This window comes from Melanotaenia boesemani, chromosome 2 (assembly GCF_017639745.1).
Source record: "Melanotaenia boesemani isolate fMelBoe1 chromosome 2, fMelBoe1.pri, whole genome shotgun sequence".
Lineage (NCBI taxonomy): Eukaryota > Metazoa > Chordata > Actinopteri > Atheriniformes > Melanotaeniidae > Melanotaenia > Melanotaenia boesemani.
Window position 1 is genome coordinate 19,821,033 of NC_055683.1, and position 19,139 is coordinate 19,840,171.

Below are 19,139 nucleotides of genomic sequence, written 5' to 3' on the forward strand. Positions count from 1 at the left end.
AACTGGTGTTATGTGCTCCCTCTGCTCGGTACCAATCTGCAAATACAGGGGTTGCAGTAGTCCAGTCTGCAAGTGATAAATAGATGGGTTACATCTTCAAAGACATTAGCTGGAAAGTATGGCTTTACCTTAGCTAGCTGTCTCAGATGAAAAAAGCCAGATTGGACTACTGCACTCACCTGCTTACACAGTTTAAATGAACCATCAAGGTACATGCCAAGGTTTTTTAACTTTACAGTACAGTTACAGTTTGCCTTACAGTAAAAAACATAAAGGGCCCAGAGCATTGTCAACACCCGGACTAAAAGAGTTGCCAAAAATGAACATTTCTGTTTTGTTTTCATTTAATTTTTGGAAATTTAAAGACGTTCACTGTTTAACATCTTCAAGACAATGCAATAGCAGATTGAATTACCTTAAAGGGCTTATATAATCGTTATTTACAGGTTTGGTGGTGACAGCGGTGTTGGTTTTTGTGTGTGTGTGTGTGTGTGTGTGTGAGTGTGTGTCTGTGCCTGTGTGTGTTACTTTCTCATGTTTCTTGTTTAAATTATCCCTTGGGTACAACTAAAGTGGAGAGAATTTCCCACCTGCTTTTCTCGTGTCACATATGAGTACAGCATATGCAATCTTCCCTTGCAACTGTGTGGTGTTAATTTTTTCTTTAAAACTTGACGGCAGGGAAAATATCACTATACATTTTATTTCTGATTTACTTTTTCTTTTGTTATTGCAACCAGCAGTAATTTTTCTTCTTTTTTTATTCTCTAAATGTCAAATCAAATTCAGCCTTCTCTAGCATCAAGTTTGGTGTGAAGCTTGAATGCTGCCCTCCACAAAAAGTGTTAAAAATAAATAAATAATAAAAAAAAGATCTACAAACAGGCATTTCATGCAATGCCTTCTGCTAGATTAATAGATTAATATCTGTCATTTGATGTGCATTTTAAGGTTTGTAAAATCACAGACCTTTCACTTGCACAAAATAGAAATATAACCCACTGAAAGAATGAGGAAAACACAAGAAACATATGTCGACTTTAAACAATGAACCCCCCCCTGCCAATTCAAAAAAAAAAAATTGAACCCATCTGAGCTCAGCCTGTTCCAGTAAATTAAGCATCTGTTGGATGGATATGGAAAAGCCATGATCAAAACAGGACTCTCTGTTTTTGTGGGCCCCTCTTTTCTTTAGCCTCCAGGCGAGGGTCTTGGTGTGAGCTGTCAAGCACAGATGAATCAGAGAAAACAACAAAAGGTTTCCTCTGTAGTAAGCTGGGAAATAAGTCTTGAGTTCCTGTAAAAAAAAAGAAAAACACAGAACAAATTGTATTTTTTTAAATTCATATACATATATATACAGTCTAGCTATTAGGAAATAATTAAAATGATTATTACAACTAAAATCATTGTCTAATATAACAAAATTTGTAAAAACAAATAGCCAATGACTTTTTTTTTTCATCAAGAATTGAAGAATGACTTCTGGACAGCTTTGAAGAAATCCTGGTCCACTATCTGGTGGCTAAGGAGGGCCAGCAGTATTCTATCAACAGTGTGCGGGGATGGACATTGTGGGTTAATGAAAGGAATATTTTGAAGATTTCCTCAGTCCCACTGACAGGTCTTTCGACAAGGAAGCAGACTCTGAGGACCCAGGGTTGGGCTCTCCTATCACTGGGCCTGAGGTTGCTGACTGTGTTAAAAAGCTCCTCGGTGGCATGGCCCCAAGAGTGGATGAGATCCGCCTGGAGTTCCTTAAGGCACTTGATACTCTAGGGCTGTCTTGGTTGACAGGCCTTTGCAGCATCGCATGGACATTGGGGACAGTTCCCCTGGACTAGCAGACTGGGGTGGTGGTCCCCCTCTTGGAGGGTGTGCTCCAACTACAGGGAGATCACACTCCTCAGCTGCCCTGGTAAGCTCTATTCAGGAGTCCTGGAGAGGAGGGTCTATCGGATAGCCGAACCTCAGATTAAAGAGGAGCAGTGTGTTTTTTTTTTTTTTTTTTTTTTTCAAGATTCAGTTTCTGCTTTTTGCAGATGATGTGATTCTGTTGGCTTCATTGAGCCATAATTTCCTACTGTTGTTGGAGTGATTCACACCTGAGTGTGAAGAGATTAGGATGAGAATCAGCACCTCCAAATTCGAGACAATGGTCTTCAGCCAAAAAATGGTGGAGCATCCTCTCCAGGTCGAGAATGAAGTCTTACGAAAAGTGGAGGAGTTCAAGTATTTTATTTCCAAGTGAGGGAAGGATGGCATGGGATATCAACGGGCGGGTCAGTGCAGTGTCTACAGTGATGCGGACTCTACATCGGTCTGTTGTGGTGAACAAAGTGCTGAGCCAAAAGGCAAAGCTCTGGATTTACTGGTCGATCTACTTTCCTTGAATGATTTTCATTTGCAGGGTGGCTCTCCATTAGAGACAGGGTGAGAAGCTCGGTCATCTGGTAGGGGCTCAGAGTAGAGTCACTGCTCTTCTGTATCTAGAGGAGCAAGATGAAGTGGTTCGGCATCTGGTCAGGTTGCCTCCTGGACACCAATCTGTTGAGGTTTTCCAGGCATGTCCCACCAGGAGGATTCCCTGGGAAAGACCCAGGAACACCTTAGGATCCCCTTGGATGAGCTGGCAAATGAGACTGGGGAGACGGAAGGCTGGACTTTGCACAGTCATCATATCTGGTATATGAATTACTCTTATAGAATAGAACAGAATAGAATAGAATAGAATAGAATAGAATAGAATAGAATAGAAATACTTTATTAATCCCTTCAGAGAGCCCTCAGGGAAATTATATCCATTTATAAAATTTGAAAGAACAGTTTGGACAAACATTTATCGCCCACGTAGGCAGTTGGTGAGATGATGCCGTACTGCATTATGATCAAGAACATGGTAGGTGTTGATTAAGAAGTACATAATGTGCTGCATTCGCTTGCACTTGGGCATGAGGTTTTTCCAAGTAAAAGTCAGTTTCTTCAGTTAGGTAATAATATTCTATAATTTGGCGTGTATGAAAACAATTATTATCATTTGGACTGAAACTGATTTGTTTTAATTGGAATCACAATGAACTGGCTTGAGTTGGTTATGTCTGTGAAGTGCATTGGGATGACTTTGTTATGAATTGGCTCTATACAAATAAAGCTGAACTGAACTGAATTAAATTTACATTGAATTTTCATTAGCCCCAACTGTCTACACTTAGGCTGGCACCAAAGGGTAAAACATGCCCCCACCCCACCACAACCTTTTGATGGAGTTTGTGTTTTATCATCTTTGTTTTATTTTTATCCAACATAAAAACCAAGGTTAACTTACTGTATTTCCCAACAAGAGACTAATATTCAAATGCATTAGTGTAAGACACTGATACGGACTTTATATTCGGTTTGTTTTTTATGATTTGGATAAAAGTAAATGGAGGAAGATATAGAGGGGAGGAGGAGAAAGCATAGAAAAGCACAATAGAAAGCAGGTGAGAAGGTGGACAAAAATAAGGCTAGACAACTGATGCAGATTCTAATTTGCCTACGTTCACCTCAGTAGATTTGTTGGTCATTTGAGAAAACTAACCAGCATAGCAAAATAATGTAATTTATATGGAATGATGGAGACCAATTATATTCCATTATTACGGTGTTGAAGAAGAGGACTAGAATAAAGGAGGTGGAGGAAGAAAGAGGGCTCAGGATAAACCGTCAGAACAAACAAGAGAGAAGATGACACAAGTGAATGACAAGAGAGATCACATCCCAGAGAACAAATTGAAGTGCAGTTGCCACACTAATACAGAAGTGCTCTATCTTTTCATGTTTATCTTTGTGAAAGTTTTTTTTTTTACTATATTTTAGTTTATCAGTTGTATGGCAGTAGCAAAAATACTGGGATTAGCAGGAAAAGTTTATACAACATTTATAAACTGCATATATAAACTATATTGCATATTTCCTACCTATAACAGCCTTTTATTAAAAAAAGGGATTTGGAGAATGTGGAGCCAGTGCTCCAGGAAACCTATAAATCTAACAATGTCTCTGTTGCAATTAACAGCATGGTTGTTGGGAGGTTTATTTAAAACAACCCTCGAAAGAGATGGTGGATTGTTGCTCTGCTTCTGAATCATTTAGTATTAGCTCTGTAGTGGTGAATACTTAAAAGCTGAATGTGGGGCATCTCTCTCTTTATGTACTTTTATGAGGCTTCTGAAGCAATGGCATACCAACACCACTTCAACTCCATCACCATATTCAGTACACAAATCCTTCATCTCCAAGTCTGTGTTTAAAACCTTTGGCCTGGAATGTAATAATACGCAGTATTACAAGTTTTTTCTTTCCTCAAAGCTGAATTTATGTATCAATGGGGAGTTCTTCAAGGGGGATATTTCTTTCCTGTCATAGCAAATTTAATAACTCTCCAGTTATCTTGACAGAATAAACAGCACAAACATTTGTTGCACCATAACCACTTGTTTGTGCATGTAGAGTACATGCAGGTTATAATTTGTCATAATACTCCTTTGATAAAGTTATGTAAGCATACCGTTTCATTTAAATCAGGATGAAATATGCCAAGGAAGTGCCAGAAAAATCTAGTTATTACATGTCAGAGGTAATTGAGTTCAAAGTGAGAGCACACAAAGTACACAAGATATTAAACTGACATTTTAAATGCTGATTGGAGGTTGGAATAAAAACAGACATCATTTTACCTTTGCAGTCTTTGGTCATGAAATGAAAAATACTTCATCTATCCCAGTGGGAAATTAAAATTGTGTCTGTTGTTACAACTGTCATATGTGTTATACCCGAAATAAATGTTTACCTTGAGTCAACTTTTGGTTATGGAGCAGACAGCAACATCAGCTAAGTTGTAAATTGTTAAGTCATGATGGCAATAAGATAAAAGATTCAGGAAGATTAAGCCACTATGACTCAGCTAAACATACGTCTATAAAAAGAGTTTAGTAAATAAATGCAAGATGGATGTGGTTGGGTAGAGTGGTTAGTTAGTTTATAACTTCATATTAGGATGTTTTACTTCTCTGTTTAACAGTGTAGTTGCATGGAGGTAATGTATTTATAATAACCCTGCAAAGAGATGAAGGATTGTTGCTCTGCCTCTAAATCATTTAGTATTAGCAGAACTTAAAAGCCAAATGTGGGGCAGGCATCTTGGCTTTTTATGCATCTGTGCCTTGGTAACATGCTCCAATGCTCCACTTTTGCACAAGCAGAAAATCTCAGTTTTGACAATATCGGTTTATTCAATATTATCTTTAAAATCTTGATACAGATCTACTCTTAAGGTTTTACATGTCTGAACTTGATAAAAAAAAACAAACTAAAAAACAATAAATTTGGTGCACCAGGCCAAACTATTATGAAGATACAACCTTAGATAACAATTTAATTATTTATTTAACTAAAACTAACCCAATATGCAGAAGGAGTGGGTTAAAGTACAAGTAGTGAGGTTAAGCAGCAGTCAAGTGCTATCAATGCTTTTGATCTATAGATCATCAACAGTGTAAGCACATCTAGAAAAAGCAGAAATGTTGGCAGTTTGCTAGTCTGCAGCGTTCAGGTGGGCATGAACATATGCCAAGGAGGAAAGACATCAGCAATGATCTTAGAGAAGTAATGTTACCATCCATCATTCTGTAAAGGGTTATGAGGAAATTTCCATATAATTTGGAGTACACTATTCTGTAGTAAGAAAACTTAATCAAAAGTGGAAAACAGTTAAGATAGTTCTCAGTCTTTGCAGGTGTGGACGTTACAGCCAAGATCACCCAAAGGCCAACCAGTGCAACTGCAAAAAAAGTTCAAATTCAGGGTCCATTCGCACGAGCCTTTTTGATTAGAATCCTAGTTCATTTGCTCTATAGGTCCGCTTCATTTGGGGTATTGTGAATGCGCAAATGAATTATGATTCAAGTAAAAGAAGTGGACTTGGTCCCCCTACAACTCGGTCCAATTCAAGCAGACTAAATACGGGATGGGGGCTACAAAACAAACTGCATTGTGGGTTCAGCGCACAGCATTGTAGGTGAACACAACCAAAACAGAAGCCCCTGTGGGGCGTTAGGTGGTCCTCAACGGGAGAAATGGGTTGCTGTCAGACGTGGAAGAACTCAGTAAAAGTTCTAATAGAAATATGATCAACATCAATATGATCGTGGTATAATACTGCTCAGTGTTTAGCTGTTAGATTGCCAATTCTCGGGGCAGCGCTGCCTCTGGCAGAAAATAAAACACTTTATTTAAAAGGCCTGATTCGTCAGAGCACTGCAGCGTAAACAAACTCAGTCTGGAATAATGTTGCACCCCAAAAGTTAGCTGAGCGTCCAGTTGTACCAACTGTAGTTGACTATTCTTGTGTGAATGCACCCTCCGACTCTACAGGCCTCATTTGGCAGATTAGATGTTGAAATTTATGACAGCACAATTAGAAAAAGCTGAACAAATATGAGTGCTTTGAAGGAGATCCCAAAATACAGCTTATTCTGTCTAAGAAATAAAGTGCAGGTTTGGAAAGTTCCACTAGAACAAATTACAAAACTTTTGGAACAACGTTCTTTGAAAAGACAAGACCAAAGCGGATGTTTCATGGTTCATGTTTCACCAGAATCTTCTCAGAAAGTGATGAGTACTTGATAAGCGTTCTCCCATAAGTTATAGATGCAACAAATCAGCTAAAAGTAGAAGTTGCAGTTAAGAGAAGATTAATTGCTTCCTTAATACAGGGGTACCAAAGTCTAGTCCTTGACATCTATGATGTTGCAACTTCTAGATTTTCTTTCTTCTCCAACAAACCTGAATCGAATGAAAGGCTTGTTAGCAGGCCTCTGCAGAGCTGAATGATATGTGGGTGAAAGAATTTAAGAAAACCCTTCAGGAAATATTGATAAATGAGGCCCAGTGATCCTAAACACTGACAAATCTGCAACAGAAAGAATGAAAAAGAAAAGAGTCTAGGTGTTGCAATGGTCCAGATTGCAACATCACAAGTCCAGACCTCAATCTGACTGAAAAATGTGTTGGAACAAGAGTTGTGCATAAACAAATATCTGAAAGGTACAATGAGATGAAATAGCATTGTAAAGAAGACTTGGCCAAAGTTTCTCTGCAGCAGTATAAGATTGAAACAATGCAGAAAGGAATTACTTGCTACTAAAGGTACTCAGTAAAGTTTTTTTACACAGTTTCTCCTTTTTGGGGTTAGTTTCTGGTAAATAAGAAATGTCATGTTGTAATATGCCCTTTGTTATTGATAATCTGAAGTTGTTTTACCTCATTTAAAGACCAAGTAGGACTAGATGATTGTGATAAAAAAAATGTTAAAATAAAAGCTAGTGTACTTTCTTTTTTACATGACTGTACATGACTGTCCAACACAATGCTAAAAATGCTTCAGCCTTTCAGCCTATAAGCTTGGAGGCTATGAAACAAAGTGGGGGTGATAACTTTAAGAGGTTCAGGAGTACTTAATAAGGAGAATGTAATGAATCATAAAGGATATTGTTATCTGCTGTTTTTTAAAAATTACTCAACAGCAAAATTTATGTAAATAAACTACAGTGTCTATGTCTTCCGTCTGTATTGACATGATTTGTGGTGAGCCCTTACCTTTTTATGTCCACCGTTGTCATTTATGAGTTTCTGTTTCGCCGTTGCTTTTTATATATGGCATTTCCTGTTCAAAATGCTCCTTCTGCCTGTGATTGGAGGGTTAGAACATAATACAAAGATCCACATATTAATTTCTACATCTATGTCATTACATGTTTTGAAGATAAAACATAAGAGGTGAATTAAAGCATAAATAAAGTCCTGCTTATTTATCAGTTCTTAATTATGCAAGCCAGATGTTGCCATGCGCCACGGCGCTTCAGCCATGTGTCATTGTTTGCTATAACTGTGAGAGTGTGTAAGCAGACCCTGGGGGGCTGAGAAGATTGCACTTTGAGTCAATTAGCAGCCATGAACTGGAGAGCTCTGATGTTTTCTCCTCCATTCATCTCTTCATTAGAAAAGCAGGAATACATGGTTGTTATGTAGCCAACCACTTAATCCACACACTGTTGCTCAAGGCAATTCCTAAAATAATCACATGAGTGATTTCAAATCAATGATGCAGATAAGTCTCTGCTTTCTCTTTCACACTCTCTCCTACACATGAAACACATATGCACTTTTATGTGTTTATGTGTACGTGTGAGTATTCACAATTGAGTCTAGGTGGAAACATTATGTAATGCACTTCATGTGCTACTTAGTGCTATTTTCTATTAAATCACTGTTGATTCTTTTCCATCAGGGGCTATTCAAATATTGATAAACAATAAATAAATTAGAATATTTTTAAAAAGTAAGAAAAGACCACATTTTTATTGGTGCTAAAAATGAAAATGTGGCTATAATAAATACTCACGGTTTAATTTTGTTGGAGAACCTCTGTCGCAGGATGAGAGCGATTGTGGTGAGGACCATCATAGTCGTACACATGATGGAGGATTCCTAACTTTGGGTCTGCTGGGGGTTTTCGAACACTATAACTTCCTTCCCCATTGAAAGGCTTGAATGACATGAGGCAGAGTTTGTGCTGTAACAATCAGACTATTCCTGCCTTGGCTCTCACTCGTGATTGGGGAGATTAGCACAGAGGATTAGCTGGGATCAAGGAGCGGGTTGGATCTCGCTGGCAGGGCTAGGAGGTAAACAGAGCATGCTGTGTTGCTATTCTGAAAGCAACCCAGCCCACCACTATGTCATTAGCACAGCAAGCCAAATCAACCTCTATATTGTGTTTTATGTCAAGAAAGGGCATCATTATGGAAGGCTTAAAGCAGCATCACAGCATTCATTCATATGAGCATGTGCTATGATTGTGCTCAAGCTTACTTTGGCAAATTTTACATCTTTAATACGTATCACGTGGCTCATTTTATGTAAATGTAGCAGACTCTTTCATGATATTACAGGGAGCAATGTGCAGAGTTCCTACATCTATTATTATTATAAAGCTACAGTATAGTACAGTATATATAAAGAGAGGGACTGCCAGTAGTTAAGCCACTTATACTTAGCACTGCTGACTAAAACAAAGAAAGGCCAAGAAAAAAGAAGGAAAGAAAAAAAACAAACAATTAAACAAACAGATAAATAAATAAATAAATAACAAAAGAATCAGTTTAGAGAAAATGTACATAAAAAATCAATGTGACTGGATCAGATGATTTTTGATGTAATTTTATTTTAAACTAGACTAAGTTACAGGTTAAAAATGTGAGCTGAAATGAAAAAAGAAAAATGTACATTATCACCATTAACTTTTAAAAATTGTAGAAATGTTTCAGTATTCATCATATCTAAGTAAACACAGGTGGATACAGACTGATAAGAGGAAACATCTGCAAAACATTCTAGAAAGATGCTGTTTACATTTCAGTTTCTCCAAATACACATTCAGCAGAAGGCACACCCAAGTCAAATGTGGCCTCTCATCCACTGCTGGGTGTATTTTTGCATTTTCTTCCTCTTTGCTCTATTCTTTTATTGGGTTTGTCTTTTACAAGAGTACAAATGCAAGGAGGGGAGCTGTACTTTATATGTCTTACATCCTCTCTTTCACAAAAACACTGCTATCTGTAAAAAGGGCACCATACTTGTTCTTATTTTTGTTTTTATAATGTATATATTCCATGTTCCTTGATTACCATAGATTATACCAAACTGTGTTCCCAGATTACAGTCAGTTGATTCCTGACTTTTGAAGCTGCAGAAAATTTGAAAGATCTGCATCCAAGAGCCTCAGCCAGTTGAAGTCGGGAGCTGCGTCCAGCCCACTTCCTCATAGACGGCGTTGATACCACAACAAACTGTTGCCAAGAGTTTGGTCCACGCTGTGGCCACTTCTGGTGTCACAACTTCTGGATACTCTTCTCCCAGTACTTCCAGAATCACACCACTCAGAATCTGAACAACACCCAAACAAATGCATTAATTCAACTGACATTGAACTGCAATAAAAAAAAAAAAAAGCTTAACATCTGGATTGCATTTTTTTCTCCTCTTCCTTTCTTTTTTTGACTGATAATATTGATATAATTTTATAGTGATCTCTTTACGATAATATAAGTTTCCAACCATAAAACTCTTGATGGTAAACACTGACAAACAGTACATTATGCATATTTGTGGAGCCATCATTGCTGTCCAGCATCTCAACTCTGAGAAGCCTCATTTTACAACTTTTTTTTTACACAATCTATGATTAAACTGTGAGATGGAAATCTATTTCTGAACTGTTGTTGTGTCAAGGGTAGCACCTATATGAGTCACAGGAAAAGATTGTGGCCTAATCATGCATATTTTTTAGCCAGAGTCTTGTACTTTGAAGTCCAACCATTTCCAAGAGTGAGAACAAAGAAGAAAAGTTAAAGGACTGTGGGTCTTTTATTTGGTCTGCGACATGAAAGCCTGCAAACTAATGCCATTCTCCAGCCCTCCCCTTTTAAACATGTAAGTTGTCATGTAGCCAGACATTGCACCAAAACTTTATCATGTAGCACATTTCTAGAATAATGAATATGTATGTCACTAAGTAGTGACACAAATTACATCAATGGTGAGACATTGGGAAACTTAAATTGTGTCTCTGTTTTAAATATTTAGTGACTTTTTCTCTGTGAATACAAAGAAAAAATAGTTACTGTAAAAATATTGAATCTTTTTTAAAGCTGCAATGTACCTACTACATTGGTATTTGATCACATCTTTCTGTTAGTTGCGAGATAAAGTCAGATACCACAGGAGTTTTCACTGGAAAATAACTTTTCTCACTGTGACCTTAATTCATTTTCAGATTGTGTGTATGATCTGAACTATTAGTTTCAAGGCTTATTTGATATAACTTGATGTAGATTTTTCCGTCGATTTTCAAGTAGAGTAAAACACACAAGAAGCAGGGTACTCTCCAAGGTGGAGCTGCTTTAAACACAACTAACAACCGAGTTTCTCTGTGGCTGACCATGGGCTGCCCAAACATTAGTAACAGTGCAGATGTAGTGCGGCTGCTATGCGTGCACCTGGATCAGCTTACTGGATCAACATACCAGACTAAAAAGATGAAAAGCAGAAAAACAGCATGAATGTTTTGCAGAAAATTACTGTAATCCACACCCATGCAATGTGCTGAAGACCAATAACATGCCAAGGCTGTGAACACGCCATCACAGCGGACCAAAAGAGTAGCATCTGTGCAGAGTCCTAAATAGGGGGAACAAAGTAGTTGTAACCCTATGACGTGGTTTAAAACAGGAGTCAGTAATCCAGTAGGTTATGCTATGGTGGCTATTTCCAACTTTCATGCCCAGTCTATGGTATAAAGGAAGGATTCCACAAATAGTGAAATGGTTGCCCCATGTCCAAGCAAAATAAAACATCTTAATTAAACTGCCAATGGTCCCCTTTGGTAATTCATATAGACCAAAAACAGCTAGCTCAATATTATTACCTGGATGCAAATGGAGAAGATGGAATTAGCTGAGCCACAACAGTGTCCTTGGTTAAAGTGATCTGCCACACTGCCCTGTATACACATTAGTTTGATTCCGTAGCCTCACTTACTGGCTCCAAGGTAAATCTACTTCAACCCACCATTTCAATTTTGTGCCTCACAAACAGCATGGTGCAAACTGTCTTTGAATATGCACATTGTTGAATTTATGCTATAAAGAATAATGGCAGTGATGAAGGCTGTCCAGTATTGGAAAGTGTACCTACTAAAGAGGCTGGTGAGTGAAGATCTTTTATTAGAGCCTGTCTTTATACATGATCTTTGGCTATATTGTTGTCTGCTCAATTTAATGCACCTTTCAGTTTTGCGAAGATTCTCAGTTTACCTTGAAGTAGACAGGATCCACCTTGTGTCGGAGAGCATGGGCTGTGCCCAACAGCTTCAGTACTGATGCCACCTTTTCTGAGTTGTCAATGCTCTCCACTAATGTATTGATGGCATCCATGACCCTGTGAGCATGTTTCCTGAGCTGGGAGCTCTGCTCCAGCTCCTCTGTGTCCTCAATGTTCTTGAACTGGCTGAAGTATTGCTTAGATGAAGGGAAGTTCACAAACAGCCTGCAGCAAGGAGAGTCACAGACATAAATGAGAGCTTTAACATTATTTATGACTGTACTCTTATCAACCTTCATTCTGAAACCAGCTTGAACCTGCAAAGCCTCATTCATTTTCCAAGCTGGCAAGATAGCATAGGTCAACACTAGCTCACATGTGAGAATGCTGCACGTTTGCTTGGAAAATTGTTTGCTGTAAGCTGTTACTGCATGGTATGGTTTACACATACATGTAAGAAAAATAATAACCAAGCACCACAGAGAACATGATGCAAAGGTACCTGCTAATCTGACCTATAGTTTCATAAATTCCTCAATCATCCACTTGTACACCTCAATACTTTAACTAGCCTGTCAGCTTGAATATCAGCTCTTATAAAGGCTACAAGTATACTGGATTCCTTCCTTTGATTGAGTGTAGTAATAACTACTGCAAAGGTATTATATTCTTCTTGTTCTTACTGGAGCTGCGGGTTTTCATTTTTCTTTGCACACAAAAAGGTTCTCTTTCTGAGAACAAATAGTGAGTTCAAAGATGCTTTCAGTGATTATATTCAGGCTTGACCCTCAGAGGTATCAAATTAGCAAAAAGGAACCTACGGCTCAACCCCTCCCACAGTCTGGGAAGAGGGCCAAAGCATCTGGGTGCTGGATATCAAATCAAGATGTCCCATCTCCCCCTGGCTCTGCAACAACTAACATAAAAAAGGAAGCCATTTATTCTGTCTGTTTGATCTGAAATGTACAGTATATCTACATGTTGGAGTTTATGTGTGAAAAGGGAGTAAAATTAGAGTGTGCATCTGAGTTGAGAGCTTTCAAAAGTGCTAGAGCTATATATTCCAAGTTTCACTGCAAACTAATGAGGAGCCACAGTGTTTAATCTTTCTGTCTTGCAATTGCATGACCCGTAGTTGCATATAAATAGCCTAATTAGACTTTTATATGGTCAGTGGATTCTTAATCCTTCTTATCTTATTTCAAGAATAATTGAAGAGCTGAACTGAGAGACAGCTTCTAATTTCAGAGACAGAGTGCCATGATTTACCAGTGTGGATCTTATCTGTGACCTAAAGACAGTATGGTTGAAGGATTAGTGTTTTTACTGAAGTTCACCTGACTGACTGGATAGATTTTTACTGCCTGGCGGAGAATCCATTTTTCAATCACACATCATTCCTCAAATTCCTGAGGTCCATAGGGTCTTTGCGATGGAATGTACAGGAGAAAAATATGAGGGAAGATGAATAGATTTGACTTTCAGTAAGTACTTCACACAAAGCACATTCCAGTTCTTCCAGAAAGAACTGGAATGTGCTTTTTTGAAGGAGCATTTTAATGTGCTGTATTTAAATAAGTTCATTTAGCACATTGCACACCATTGATGACTGTGCATGTATAATGTACCCCTACCCATTACATGTAACCTCCTGCAATCAGAGGGGAATATAAAAGCAGGCTGTGTCAAGCCATGAATCTCATCACACATGAAAAACTGTCAAAAGGCTTAACATTTCGCTGCAGATGGCAGACTTGAGCAACAATTTCCTCTCTTGGTTTTTTAGTGTGAATTTTTTAAGATAGTGACAACAATGAGCACAGTAAACTTCTACAGAAATGCAAGGTCAAAGTAATTAACAGCTAATGTTTAAATGAACAAGGGGGAAAAAAAGAAACATACTTTAAATCAAACATGCTTGTTCACAGAACAAAGACAGTTAAATGTCTTCTTGTTTGTGAAGGAGTCATGCTGCTGTAGGTTGCTTGGTCCTCTTTACAGGCATTCGAAACATGACACGCTCTGTGAAGGAGGGACTCTCGCCAAAGATGTCTGAGTGATGGATTATGATGTTTGTCCTTTGCATTCATCATTTGACAAATAGGATTATGGTAATAAGAAAAGGTGAGAATATTGCATAAACAACATGCTCATCAAAGTTTATTTTAAACAGCATTGTTGGGGGGGAAGTTCTCACAGTTTGGACTCTGATTGGTTAGATGGACATCTTTGCAGGTTATTGGAAAAAATGTGTCTGGCTCCAGCAGGTGCATCGATATCACTGAGATCAAGCGAATTTGATAAGTAGTGGAAAAGTCTCAAAACAGGGATTAAATCCGAGATATATAATTGTTAGATCTACGCTATGGAGCAGCATTTCATTTCCTAAAGCATTGATCAAAAGAACAAACAAGCAGATAAAATACCTGACGAGTATGGCCACTCCAACATCATCACAGTTCTGGAAGACTTTTCCCCATGAGTCCTGAATCATCACCTTCTCCTTGTCAGTCAGAGGGCTTGGCCGCTCCAGGTGGTCCACCTCTCCCTGCTTCCTCTCCATCTGGAAACACAGTGTGCAGTGAGCTGAGCACATGCAGCAGGCAGAGCTGAAAACACCGCTCCTCCCTCAGAATAAACACAATCACTACCGTTTTTCTTCTGTTTGTGTCTCTTTCTTAGAGGGAAAAGGGCACAACTCAGTTTTCCTTTGCCACCCTTTCCCTGGGAGCTTCTTTGCTCTGTACCTCTGAATTTCTGCTAAGCAAAAGTGTGAGTGAGGAGCAGACTGGGAAAACACAAGAAATACACACAGCGAGTGAGGAGGAGCCTCTGTACGCTCTCTTTCACACTCTCCCTCTCCCCCCTACCTTCTCCCTCTGTCCACCTTACCTTTGTAGGTGGTATTTGATGAAAACTTAATGTGATCATGTATAAATCCTAGATGAGCGAGCCAAATATGTCATATATCTTGGGTATATATGTAACACCATAATATTATAGTGTTTTAATAAGATAATGAGGCATACTTGAAACGCTTCCCTGAGAGCAACCAAAGCTAACTATCCAAGAGATTAACCAATGGTGATATGAAATCCCTTTGCTAACATGTTCATTGTGTAAATCCATCAGAAATAAATCATTCATTCTGAAATGTGTTAGTTCACTTTTCATTTCACATTTTTTTTATTATATGCACATACCCTCAATTCACCCACTCATGAACACAACTTTCAGCTTTGCGATGGCAGCAATTATAAGTAGGAAGGGAAATTTTACTTGTGTTATCACAGCTTTGAAAAGGAGGAAAAGACTTTCTCCAGTTTTATAATAATTTGGGTGAAAAGGATTCAAAAGACAGCAAGCATGAGCCATCATATATCATAAAATAGCTAAGACTGAGATGGTGTTGACAGTCTCACAGTGAGGGAGCAATGCACACACCTGTGTTAAACATTGACAAGAATTCTTGATAGTGTGCCATAAATGATCATGTAGGTGAAAGGGCTGACATCCAATTTGTGACATTACAGGATCTCAAACCTCCAAACAAACTTACATTAAAAACAGCCATGTGACCTTCCTCAGCAGCAATACAGCAGAATTATAGACAGTTCTTATATAAGCAAGTGCTATTGCAAATGTTATATAATCCTGCAACACACTTCCTGTTAAAGAAATATGGCTGTATAACACAATAACACCGATGTTCACAAAGCTTTTTGTTGCAAAGGCTTATAATCAAAAAAGTCAGCTCATGGCAGTTAGACTGCTGTGAAGCAAACGATCAAAGGATCTTTGATAACAATTACACAACAAAGTGTAACTTTTACTGTAAATGTGCAAGGCATGTATAGATACACCAGCATGTGTAATGGATGATATTCAGCTTCACTGCAATATGTCAGTCTACAAATAGGGTAAAACCAGTAGTGGCTGATTTGTTTTCTGGTGTATCTTTGTGTTGCATTAATTTTACTGGTAGGATTTAATAACATAAAATATTTTGGGACACAGAAATAATGTATGGAATATGTAAACAGTAAAAAGAAATTGTTTCCGTCAGCATGGTTTAAGTCTTTTAAATCAGTTTTTCCTTTACACTTTCTTCTTGGGAAAGGTTATAATAAATGAATGAAATTGTACTTATTTGAAGTGTGACAAAGATAAATACATAGAAATGTTCAGTTATAATTTTAGAATGAATATTTTGTTGCTTCCCTATGAACCCTTTGTGTCACACACAGGATGTTCCTCCTTTGACAAGGAAAGATTTGATGGTTTCACCCAATAACTCTGTTTTCAACTGGGATCCTTTTAGCGTGGCTGCTGAGGTATTTGCAGCTGTTGAAGCAATCAGTTGCTGCAGCTGTCTTGTAGGTCCTGCAACAGCAGGGTCGCAGATGTTGAAGCTGGCATGCAGCTAAGAGGCCTGTAGATGTGACTGACCATGCACCTGAAACTATGGAAGGGTGTTTGTTCCTCTGGTTGTTTCTTCTAAGCATGAAGGATGTGAATGTTTTGAGAGCTTTATGATTTTATGCTATCCTTGATATAGTGGATTCAAAATGGGGTGGTGCATCAACATTTTTCATTGATACTATAGACAAGAGAGACAGATTTTTTTCCGAACTTACCTCTAATTTTAATTTTAAAATTAACATAATTTGGAGACTTAAATCACAATTTCGAACTGGTAAAAACTGCACTTTAATTGGATCTTTTTGTCATATGGACTCAGTAGAAGGTTTATGGTTCAAACCTTAGCTAAGTCTTCCTATGTGGAGTTTGCATGTTCTCTGTGGGTACTCTGGCTTCCATGTATGTTTGGTTGATCAATGTCTCTGAATTCTCCCTACGAGATTAAGTGGTTGTTTGTCTCTCAGTGTTGACTCTGTGATGAACACCACTGGGATCGATTCCAGTACTCCCTTATAACCCTGCACTGGAATAAATAGGAAAAGACGATGGAAAAAAACATCAAGTGAAACAGTTATTGGTATCTATTATTAGAAGCAAAATGTTATGTTGAGAGGGTTTTATTGCAAAATTAAACAAATGCCGAATGAAAAGTTTTTTTTTTTTAATGAGTGCACAATATCAGCATAAAAAACAATAAAACCATTAAAGACATAGAATTATTAACGAAAAGGAAAAAGAAAGATTCTTGAAAGATTTACACATTAAAATAAAGCTATCAATAATACAAGCCGACCATCTTTCAATTTTTTACATCAAACTCTGTGCAGCTCGGAGGACTTTGTATGTGTTTTAAAATATTTCTTTTGTCTGATTGTTTTCCCACAAACATTACAGCCAAATGGTTTCTCTCATGTGTGAACAATCGTGTGTCTCTGAGGAGGCTTTTTGTCAAGGAATTGTTTAAAACACTCACAAAAGCTAACGTGTTTCATCCCACATCATTACATACACTATTTCCAATCCTCAGTTTTCTAATTTCAGGTCCAGAATATAATAAACATTTCTGATAATTAGTGACATCATCAACATCACTACAAACTTCCGTCATAGCGAACTCTGAAACCTTTTTGTTAGTAATCAGTATCTGGACTTGGGTTTCTAACTGGTTCTTGTCTTTTATAGCTTCCTCCATCACTTTCTGTTTGGCTTTGACGTAGCTGTGAGGACTGAATATTTAGGTTATTATCTCAACATTTAGAAAACAAACTAACGCACATGGAGAGAAGTGACAAATGTAAAATACGTGAGCTATACTGGACAGAGTAAAACAAGTTCTCAAGTAAAATTATATTTGCAGAGATTTAACACACTTTTCCACCCTTTACTATTATCCAAATCTTTAAACTTAACTTCAATCATGAAAATGTATCACACTTTAAGCTTTTAAAGACTTAGTTGAAATATTTTGCAGAGATATTATTCTGTATTCAAAGAATGAAATGATATTAACCCACAACATTCCCTTTTAACAGTGCAGCAACACAGTTTTGTGGATGATTATTTTCGTTTGCATACAGAAGAATTTTCCTGCAGTCCATGTTGTGGTATATCACATTATGAAAAGCAGCACATAACTAACTTGGTGGCTGACATCGCATACTTTGGTTGGACATCTTTTTTATGCACATTGGGATGACAGGTAGAGCTGGAGTGGTGTGATGGTTTGCACTTTTTCCTCAATGCAAGAAGGTGGCTGATTTGCATCTCAACAGTATTCTTTGTGCGTGGACTTCAAATTTGCTCCCAGCTGATTAGTGGATTCTCTTTAGGTGCTCTGGCTTCCTCCCAGTCCAAAATCATACATGGTAGGTTAACTAAATCCCCCCTAGGAAGAAGCATACATGGTTGTTTGTCTCTGTGATGGACTGATGAGGTGGAGGGAGCACCTCACCTCCTGCTTGGTGGTTTCTAGGATGGGCAGCTCACTAATGACCCTGAATAAGATAAAGGAAGGTATGAAAAATGAAAGGATGGGTAGAATGAAAGAGCCACAAGTAGTCCACTACTGCCATCCTCTGGACTCTGGAGTCATTCCTATTTCAGATTAATCTCTGTCTGCCTGAACAAAAGAAAAAGCTTTTATAGTTTAAACAGGAGATACAGTAAAACTGCACTGTTCCTCATATATTTGATTTATTGGCAGTTAAAATGGTAAATGAGACTATTTTCTAAATTGTCCTCATATAAAAACATGCTCAAGTAATGCAGCTAAGGTGTCTGAGCTTCCCCAGGCCCAGGCTCTTAAACCTGGTGCAACAGATGTTTCTTACCTGACCAAACATCTCTTGGTCACAAGATTCAACATGTAAATGGAAAGCGCCTGGAGAACAGAATGGTTTGGTTTCTCCTTCATAAAAATTCTGTGATCTTCTGCACTACTGCACTTACAGCAAGTCCGACATTGGATAAACTAAATAACTACTTCATAAACACATGACACAACACAAGAGAGCCAAATCTTCAAGTGAAGACTCAATGGTTTACCTACTATATCTTTAGGATGAAGGACACTTTTTTGAGGACTGTAATGAACACATTAAGCACACAGGAGAAAGATGGTGTGAGGGAGGAGACATCTTTGGACAGAGGTCTCAGGTATCACGGACCCAGCATCTATAATGCAGCTTTGACTTTCCTCTCCATTCACACACAAACAAATAAAAACAAACAAACCAAAAAGGAGCAAAGTACAAGTTTAATCTGCCAAAAGGGATCCAGGCATCTAAAGTGTCAAA

At 38.0% G+C, this 19,139-nt stretch overlaps 1 protein-coding gene across 1 annotated transcript; it reads right to left on the reverse strand.

The window, feature by feature from the left end:
* Window positions 1-9,245: 9,245 nt before the first annotated feature.
* Window positions 9,246-14,700, reverse strand: LOC121646669 (cytoglobin-1-like). Its single transcript, XM_041995801.1, has 4 exons — window positions 14,574-14,700; window positions 14,349-14,485; window positions 11,916-12,147; window positions 9,246-9,987 (listed from the first exon to the last, which is right to left on the reverse strand). The coding sequence occupies exons 2-4, from the start codon at window positions 14,483-14,485 to the stop codon at window positions 9,823-9,825; spliced, it is 534 nt and encodes a 177-aa protein (XP_041851735.1). The 5' UTR covers window positions 14,574-14,700; the 3' UTR covers window positions 9,246-9,822.
* Window positions 14,701-19,139: the final 4,439 nt, after the last annotated feature.